Genomic DNA, 10,013 nt, shown 5'->3' with positions numbered 1-10,013 from the left:
CAGAAGAAACCGAGAGGGGTTTAGAGGGGTAGTTCCAGCTTTGACACTTTAAGTGTCAAGGACCCTGAGCAAGTTCATGAATTCCAAGCCTCAGTTTTCTTATCTTTTAAGCGGGAGTTTTAAAAAATTTCCTCACAGATATGAGGGGGCATTTGAAATGATCATACAAATATAGTTATTAAGTATATAATATAAACATGCTATATACTTGTTATCATTATGAAACGGTGGATAACAAAATGTAACATTTCTTTAGAGCACCCGGCACCGGACTGAATTATTTGCATACATTATCTCACGTATTTGAACGTGTGCCCAGTATCTTGTTTGGCGCTTAGTTGTAATTTTCACTCCAACGTGGTTTTCCCGTATTCGTTTTCGAGCTCAAGGCCAGAGAAGTTAGGAAAGAGCATAGGTTGGCACAGCACCCCCATGGCAGATCCGGGATTGGAGGTGTGCCCTGCGCTGTTAGATCCGGCTCCCGCCTGCCGGCCTCCAGGGCACAGGCCCGTCTCCAGCCTGACTGCGCTTGGGCCTCAGGTCTTTCCGTAGTGCACAGCTCCGCCCCTTCGAACTCCACAGGATTCCACCTCCAGGCCGTCTCCTCTGAGCCAATCACCGTGGTCCCGGGATAACGGAGGCGGGAATAGGGTGGGGCTCTCACGAAATTGGCACCACCTTCAGCCACTGGCATAAGGACATTTCGAGATGGACAGCGGGGCTATCCAATAGGCGTGAAGCAAGGTCCGGAGCGAGCCAATGCGGTCGGGAGGCGGGGCTCAGTTGTGTGTAGAAAGAGGCCGGGGGATTGTCGCCGCTTTCGCGGCCTCTGACGCGTGGAGCAGCTGCCTGAGTCTTCGGGTGCAGCATCGCTACTGCCATGAGCTACACAGGTGGGCCCGGCAGGGTGGTGTGGGGTCGGGTCCGGGAGGGGAGGGACAGGGATGTGCCAGAGCCGCGCCGGGCTCGTCCGTGCCTCCCCCGGGGCTTGGACACTGCCCTCTCTGCGGTCACAAAATGGCGCCGCAGGCCCGTCGCCTCAGTTTCGCGCCCCTCACGTCTAGGCATCTTAGTTCTCTGTGTTGGCAACCTTGGATCCCGGCTCCCGGCCGCCAGAAGTCTTGGCTTCTGTCGTCTGTGTCCGTGGGCCTTGGCCTCGGCGCCTGAGATGTCTCTTCCGTTCCTGGCCCAGCCCCCTGGGTCCTCGACGCCTCAGGTCGCCCTTTCTCAGGCCTCGGCCCTTCAGGTCAGTCTGCTGACTCGGCTGCAGTCGCCATTGCCATACTGTTTCCCGCGCAGTTTCCGTGCAGATGCCGCAGCTGCCCGCATCATCCCCCGCTTTTATCTGCCTCAGGCTGGGAGAGGCGCCAGGCCCGGCGGGGGGATGAGTAAATCAATATATGAAGGCTTTGGGCTGAATGGGAATCTCGCGTCCTTAGGGACTGAGCCTGAGCCTTGTGGGGAATGGCTAGCTTCCGCGTTAACTCATTCCACACCTGTCAAATTCATCGTGTCGGGGTTACAAACATAGTATATATCGTGGGCTGGTCAGTACCTTGAGGGGGTCGCTGTATAACATGGGGTGGTTGGGGACCTCTGAAGAGGTGACATTTGAGCAGAGACCTGAATGGAATGAGGGAGTAAAGGATATCAGGGGGCCTTCGACATAAAGACGCAGTGGCAGGAGCTGCCTGACTTGTTAAAGATCAGCCAAGGCGATCAGTGGGACTTGAGCTAAGGGGAGAAGGGGGGATGATGAGATTAGAGAAGGGGCCATAGGATATGCTTGGGTGATTTCAGATCATCCCTGGATGAATTCAGAGGCTGCCTGGGTTTGCCTTGGGAATAGCTGATGAGGCTTCTCAGCCAAGAGCCTCCCTTGTAATGCAGGTATTACAGGCGTGAGCATGTGTGGTTGTTGGGCAACCAGCATTCTACTTGGAATGTTTTTAGGACTGAGAATGGAACCTGAGCCTCTGGGGCTGCTCTATAGGCTGCTTTATATTGGCCTAGACAAGAAGGTAGTGTTAGCCCTCCAGGTCAGGAGCTTGGCAAGAACTCCAGTTTTTAAAGCAACCATCCCTTAGCCCAGTGGTTCTCAACCGGGGGCAATTTTGCCCTCCAGGGGACACTGGCAATGTTTGGAGACATTTTTGGTTTTCACTTCTTGGGGTGGGAGTGCTACTAGTGCATCTAGTGGATAGAGACCAGGAATGCTGCTAAACATCCTACAGTACACAGGATGGCCCCACTGGAAAGAATTATCTGGCCCCAAACATCAGTAGTGCCGAGGTTGAGCAATCCTGCCCTAGCCTTTGTGTACCCTTCCTGGTTCAGGAGGAAAGTCAGTAGGGTTGTTGCTGACATATCTGGAATTGAGATGTGATCCTTTTCACCAAATCTTACTGAGAACTGGAAGACAGTTCTGTGGTTATCAGGGGCAGGATTGCTGAAGAAACCAGGGATAAATGGTGGGGGGCTGTGGGGTAGCTTAATAATGGACCATTTGTTTTTTTATAGACGAGGAAGCTGAGTTTAGAGAGGTCACAAATGGCCAATTCTGAATTTCAACTCCACATCTTATAGGCTGTAATTCTGGGTTTGAGTGGGCACTGAGGTAGCCAAGGTAATGAGGTAATGATTAGTTTTTCCTTGATTTTGATCAACTGAAAACCACAGTAGCTTTATAATGTGAGTCTTTCCCTTTTAAGAAGCAGACCACCGAAGTCAGAGGCATATAGGGACTTCCCTGTGGTCCAGTGATTAAGACTCCACGCTTGCACTGCAGGGGACACGGGTTCAATCCCTGGTTAGGGAACTAAGACCCTACATGCTGTTCGGTGCAGCCAAAAAATAAATAAAGTCAGAGGCATTTTATGTCACATTTCAGACAACTGTTTGCCTGTAAGGAGAACTTCTGGAGGCCTTGAAACAAATGTTACCATTATTAGTAAGCATAGAAGGTGATTAAACTAATTTATCTTTTTGATAACTTGTCCATTTTTTGAACCTAGTTTCTTTATGTGTACTTGAGAAAGAATGTTCCATCTCCAGCACTGAGGGGGGGAGATTGGAGCAGTGGAAAAACAGGACAAAAATTCAGAATCAGGTCTTCAAACAAAGGTCTGAAATGCTACTAATCTTTTTATAGGAACATTTATTATCTCACATATTTTCTGTGTGTTAGGAATGCACAGGTGGTTTAGCTGGATGGTTCTGGCTTGGGATTTCTCATGAGGTTACATTTTGGATGTTAGCTGGGACTGTAATCATCTGAAGGCTTGACTCAGGCTGAAGGTGACTCAAACTCATGTGGCTGACAGGTTGGTGCTGGCTGTTGGTTCCTATACCATCTGGACCTCTCCACAGGCTTACTAGAGGGTACTCACTCTGTGCTGGCTAATTTCCCCCAGAGTGAATGATCTAAGAGAGAGCAAGGTGGAAGTCTCAGAAGTCACACTCAGTCATTTTTGCAATACCTTTTTGGTTACACTGGCTATCTCTATTAGTTTGGGAAGAGACAACATAATGTCTGGAGGCAAGAATCATTGGAGGCCAACTTGGAGGCTGGTTATCACCAGATGGTAAAGGTTGGGGGCAACCTAACCCAGTTCCAATTGTCCTCTAATTTTTGTCACTTAATATCATTTCTTCAAAGAATCCCCTTCTAAAAAAAGAAGGAAAAGAATAAAACTGAGAAGCTTTGTGTATTTTTGAGCAAAAAAGATGTCAGAGAGGCTGGCCAAGAGGGAGGGGCTATGATACAGAGTTATAAATCCATGGTCTGACCTTTCACTTTATATGACCAAAAACTTGCTTATTTTATTTTTTCACTCAGAGCTTATTGTATTTTTTTTACTCGGAGTTTATCAAGCTGGTAAATTGAACTAAGAAGAGAACGATATCACAGCCAGACAAGAATTTGTTCATAATTGGAGCATAACTGGCTAAGGAAGGTCCTGCCCTGGAGACAGTATTGTGGAAAAGAATATTAATGTGGGGAGGACAGGACTAGAGCAGTTTGCCGTTGAGCTCTGAAGGTTTGATGGATTGTCTTTCCTTTCTCCCCGGGGAGAATCAGGCCCCCTCTCCCCTGAATTTACATAGATCTTTTGCTCCATGACTTTCATGTACTGGGTTCCAGTATGTATTTCTGTTAGCTTGTGGTAGGTTCCAGTTGCAGCTGCAGTACATACCAACCACATTACCTAAAGTCTGGAGCCATTTTGCCAGTGGCAGTATTGCTGAACAGACGAGTTTCCAGAAGCTAGTTGAGCAAACGGTGGAAAAGCCCCGTGTAAAGTACTTTTTACCCTGTGAGCCTTCCCCACAGGTCAACCATCTTTAGAATGCTTTCAGTGTTTCTTGTGTACAGTTATTGATTATCAAGGGTTAAGATTTAAGTATCTCAGGAAGGTCTTGGGTCCCTGGAGGGAATCTATTCCAGTGTGCCCTCTTTAATTAGGGAAGGTAAAAAATGTTGGATTTGTATACTTCTCTCACTGGCTCTCTCATTCCCCAATGCCCAGTCTCACTTCTCTCCTCTGGGAAGTAAAGATAAAGTGTGGGTCCACTGATCCTTATTTGAAACCCTTGGAGCTGGGTGTGTTTTGGAATTCTAGCTTGAGAGGACATTCCACAGCACCTGCACTGGGGTCTGGGGCAGCACCTTGTAATTAAATGAAGAAAGATAAAAAATATCCTCACAGGTCAGTTTTGCCCCAAAATGAGTGTTGACACCACATTTGAGGAGAACACTTGGTTTTCAGACCTTTTTGGAATTGCAGGGTTTGGTTTTGAGTCCTTTTTGGAATTGCAGGGTAAGGGTCTTGGCCCTGTTCCTTTTGTTGGCTGTGGTGAGGATGAAATGAAATAATGCAGATAAAGCTCTTAGCACCCTGCAGGGGAAACACTTGTTAAGTTGTTGGCTGTCATCTTTGTTGCTTCTGTCTTAAGAAATGAACATGATGTGTTGGTTTCTGCTGCACTGTGAAGTGAATCAGCCATGCGCATACACACATCCCCTCCCTCTTGGACCTCCCTTCCCCTCCCCACTCACTTTCTCCCAAACCATTTTGATTATGACTTACTGCCTTCAGCCTCTTCCTTGTCCAGTATTGCCTGCATACCCGCCTTTTGACCTGAAGGGGCTGCTTTGATCATATCACTTCTTTGTTTAAAATTCCATTAATCGTTCATTGGTAATTCCAGAATCGAGTTCAAATTTAAAGGCATATGAGGTCTCCTCCATAGATTGCTCTTTTCCCCCTTCCACTGTGGTCTCCCATTTTTGTTTTACTGAAATGCTTTAGTGAGCATGCGTCTTTAAAAATCTTAATTCACAGTTCTGATGCTGGAATATCCTACCTTCATCTCCCAGGTTTTCACAGTTACAGTTGTCCTTTAGGGTTCAGAACAAATCTCACTTTCACCTTGAAGTCTTAATCTCTTATCCATGGGACTGTCCCTTTTCTGAAATCTCCTATGGCTTATGTTAACTTTTATTCACTTAGTGTTTTTCATTTATTGCTTTTATTGTATTTTTTCATGGTTGTATGTGATCTTTCCAGTTGTATTGATTAAATACATACAGATATATATATATATTTACATAGATGTATGTGTGGGGGGGTGTCCACACATACATAAACTCCAAGGACCATATATCATCCTTAGCAGATATTGAAGTATTGGAATTGTTTTCTTTGCCTTCTGTGTGGTGGAATTAAAGTAATGGTAATGAGGGAGGGCTACTTTATTGCTGTAAGAGTACTTTTTCTCATTACATTCACAGAAGAATGTACCTTGTTTTATTCACTAATCATAAGATGAAGGTGTGTAAACTGACTTCTCTATCAGTTTGAAACTTTAGATAATGCCTCTATGTCCTAATTGTTTTTTCTGTTTGTGTTTTTTTTGTTTTTGAGGTTTGCGGGCCTCTCACGGTTGTGGCCTCTCCCGTTGCGGAGCACAGGCTCCGGACGCGAAGGCTTAGGACGCGCAGGCTTAGCAGCCATGGCCATGGCTCACGGGCCCAGCCGCTCTGCGGCATGTGGGATCTTCCCGGACCGGGGCACGAACCCGTGTCCCCTGCATCAGCAGGCGGACTCTCAACCACTGCGCCACCAGGGAAGCCCTGTCCTAATTGTTTTAAATGTTTAAAGAGGACAAGCATATAATGTTGCTTAACATGAAAAATGTTATCAAGTGGAATAAAGACTATTTGTTGTTAAAGAAAATCAATTTGGGGGAATTTATTTAATTGAAAACAAAAATATAAGTATTTTGAAACCATTCTTTACCATGTGTTTCTTAACCATGATCTGTGGAGTCAATTTTATTTAATTCTTGAGACCTGTAAAAAGACCTGTATAGAAAGACCTTGTTTTTCCCCTACTCTGCGTATACTAAAATTAAAGAAGATATGTTTAAGGACATTTTCCTCAATGTAAAGAAAGTATTTGCTAAAGTAAAATTCTCTTTCACATTAAGTTGAAGATACATAGTTGATACACCTTTTGCCTTATGCACTGTGAATGTTAAATCCACATCCTAAACTTAAAATATTTGTGAGTCCTCCACAGGACTATTTGTAAATGTTTTATATACTAGTTTTGAATAAACATTCAGTATTATACCAAAAAAGAAAAAAGAAAAGAAAAGAAATGAACATGGAAGAGTGTCAACAAATATGTGAACGCCTACCCAGGGAAAGGTACTTTGTGTGTGCTTTTGTTGTAAATAAGCTACTGGAGGTTCTGGCTTTAATTTTTAGGTCATGAGTTGGTGCTGATGGGAACAGGCAAATATTGCCCCTTATGGTGTCTGTCATAATTTCAGTGCTAAGTGTAAATCATTTAAAAAATGTTTTAAACGTGTAGTTTTAAAGATAGTGTCAGGATTCATCATAATCTGTTATAATCAGCATTTGAGAGCAGTAGTTTCTGGTAGAGGTTCAGATTTTCCTTACCTGGTACTAATTCATTTTAAATTGAGAAATAGTATGAGAGTTGAGAAGATAAGAAATTATATGTATAATCTATAATACTTATTCCATGTCAACATGCTAACCCCAATGCAATTGAAATTACAATTACCTTTGAGAGGTAATTGTAATACACACATTTTTTTATTGGAAAACTGAAAAATACAAAGCCGTTTCGGCTTCAGATTTGGGGGAATGGAAGAGGTATTATTTACCTTAACATTGTTCAAAACTGACCCCCCATTGTTTTTTGAATTGGAGCTCACCTTTCAGTGATTTGATATAAATATTTTCCTCATTCAACTGAATAATTTGGGTACCCATTTATCAAAACAGGATACTAGTTTGAAGGTTTAAAAGTGTTTATGCAATTCTTCTGGCATAGCAAGTTAAACATAGCCTGCCTTTCCATTGGTTAATATGTTCTGGAGGTGTAATTAAAGCGTTCAGAAGCTAGAGGTTTTGGTGGCTTTCCAGTGACGGGAGGGTCTGCCAGCCAGTCTCCACTGAAAGGTAGTCTTAGATCATTTTCATGCAACTTGTTTGGGAAAATTAACCACACTGTACCTCTGTTTAGGCTTTGTCCAGGGATCTGAAACCACATTGCATTCTACATACTCAGACACAACTGCTCAACCCACCTGTGATTATGGTAAGTGTGGGCCCCTGGGAATTGGAGGGTGCATGCTCTGCCTTCTTCTAGTGGCAGAGCAATTTGGTGTTTATTAGTTGCCTTTAACTTTGCTGTCACACTGTCTTTTCCAAAGGCAAACTTGTGTGAAATGGTATGGTGGGCTCTTAGAATAGCCAGTGCTTCCCTTTGGGGAATTATGGGAAAGATGTCTGTTATTGAGCAAGCTGGAGTTCTTGGGGCTGTAAAAGATTTGTTCCTTTGACTCTTTGACATTTTCTTAGAAGTACCTGTGGTCTGTGACAAAGATCTGGCTTCAGAAAATCCCCTTGAGGGTCTGGGAAGGAGAATGGCCAATCAAAGTCCAAAGGATTGGTCTGAGCAGAAACCAAGCCATTAACTTAGCCCCAGGGTAGTGCATGAGACAGCAGTGTGGGAGAGGCTGCCTGTCTGAATCTAGCAGGCCTTTAGAGTCACAGTCAGGCCAGCAGGCTCCTCACACACAGGTTTGAGAGAAGGTTTCTCATTGATTTCTCAACTCTGGACAGACACACTAAATCTCTAATTCAGAAGTAGCCACGTGACAGAATCCATAGATGGTCTGTTGGTGTCCTTCAGCAGCCCAGAACTGCCAGTAAAGCTGTCCTTCTGTGATCTGTGACCCTAGTTGTCTGTCAAGAAGGAGCCCTCTTTAAAGGATTTTGCCTTGGTTACTGAGATGGGTTATTGGTTTTACTGCCAATGTCTAGGGAAAGACTAAGCCTACACAGTCACATTCCCTCAGGAGTCACTGATTAAGTGGACATAAGTAAGCTCCCTGAAGAATTAGCAGATAGTCTCGGGGCGGGGGCGGGGGAGACTTAAAATGTTCTGAAAATTGGGCTTCCCTGGTGGCGCAGTGGTTAAGAATCCGCCTGCCAATGCAGGGGACACAGGTTTCGTGCCCTGGTCCGGGAAGATCCCACGTGTCACGGAGCAGCTAAGCCCGTGCGCCACAACTAGAGAAAGCCTGCTTGCAGTAACGAAGACCCCTAATGCAGCCAAAAATAAATAAATTAATTAATTTTTAAAAATACTTAAAAAAAATGTTCTGAAAATGAGTAAGGAGGTATCAAGGAGTTCATAAATGAGGAGAAACTTGGTTTGCATGGCTTCTCTGTCCTGCCCTCCCTGCCTCAACCCTTTGAATCAGACATAGTCCCACATCACACAACATTTTTGAATTATTTTCCTCGGGTTTATATATTCTGGGTACAGAGCATTTTATCAGATGTGCCATTTGCAAATATTTTCTCCCAGACTGGAGTTTATCTATTTATTCTCTTGATAGTGTCTTTGGAAGAATACAAATTCTTCATTTTGATGAAGTCCAATTCATCAGTCTTTTCTTTGTTTTTGTTTGTTTGTTTAAGTCTTTTGGCCGCACCACGCGGCATGTGGGATCTTAGTTCCCGGACCAGGGATTAAACCTGTGCCCCCTGCATTGGCAGCGCAGGGTGTTAACCACTGGACCGCCAGGGAAGTCCCAATTTTTCCTTTAATAAATCGTGATTTCTGGTGGTGTATCTATGAAATTTATGCTTAGCCCAAGGCCACAAAGATTTTCTCCTAAGTTTTCTTTTAGGTGTTTCATAGTCCTAGGTTTTACTTTTATTTTGTGATCCACTTGAGTTAATATTTCTACCAAGTGTGCAGTATAGGTCAAGATTCTTTTTTACCTTTGTTGAAAATTAATTGAACATATACGTGTGGGTCTGTATCTGGCCTCTAATTCAGTTCCATTGATCTTTGAGTCTGAATTTCCTATAGTACCTTGCTGTCTTGATCACTATAGTAAGTCTTGAAATTTGTAAATGTGAATCCTCTGGGTTTGTTCTTTTTCCAAAATTGACTTGGATATTATAGTTCCTTTGTTTTTGCATATAAATTTTAGAATCAGTTTGTCAATTTCTATTAAAATTCCTGCTGAGATTTTGAGTTGAATGGTCTTGAATCTATAGATTAGTTTGGGAGAATTGAAATCTTAACAGTATTAAGCCTTCCAGTACATGAACACGGTATGCCACTTCATTTGTTCAGGTCTTTGATTTCTTTCATTGGTGGTGTAGTTTTTTTGTTTGTTTTTTTTTTTAAGTGATATGGTCACTTCATTTAGGAATTAAAGAGAAGCTGTACATTCTTTTTTTTATATAAATTTATTTATTTTTATTTATTTATTTTTGGCTGTGTTGGGTCTTTGTTTCTGTGTGAGGGCTTTCTCTAGTTGCAGCGAGCGGGGGCCACTCTTCATCGCGGTGCGCGGGCCTCTCACTGTCACGGCCTCTCTTGTTGCGGAGCACAGGCTCCAGACGCGCAGGCTCAGTAGTTGTGGCTCACGGGCCCAGTTGCCCCGTGGCA

At 43.8% G+C, this 10,013-nt stretch overlaps 1 protein-coding gene across 3 annotated transcripts in view; it reads left to right on the top strand.

Moving 5' to 3' along the window:
• The first annotated feature begins 792 nt into the window (after positions 1-792).
• The window catches only part of AKAP8L (A-kinase anchoring protein 8 like), a 30,001-nt gene continuing 20,780 nt past the window's right edge, over positions 793-10,013 (top strand). For all 3 annotated transcript variants that reach the window (XR_014296508.1, XM_082651120.1, XM_082651119.1), the window contains exons 1-2: positions 793-893; positions 7,563-7,637. Coding sequence is in view for 2 of the 3 variants with exons in the window: in XM_082651120.1 (XP_082507246.1) it covers positions 881-893; positions 7,563-7,637 (88 nt within the window). In the remaining variant the exon portion in view is untranslated. The remainder of the gene's footprint in view (positions 894-7,562; positions 7,638-10,013) is intronic.

This window comes from Grampus griseus, assembly GCF_964374135.1.
Source record: "Grampus griseus genome assembly, chromosome: 3".
Taxonomy (NCBI): Eukaryota; Metazoa; Chordata; class Mammalia; order Artiodactyla; family Delphinidae; genus Grampus; species Grampus griseus.
This window is presented reverse-complemented; position numbering and strand designations above follow the sequence as displayed.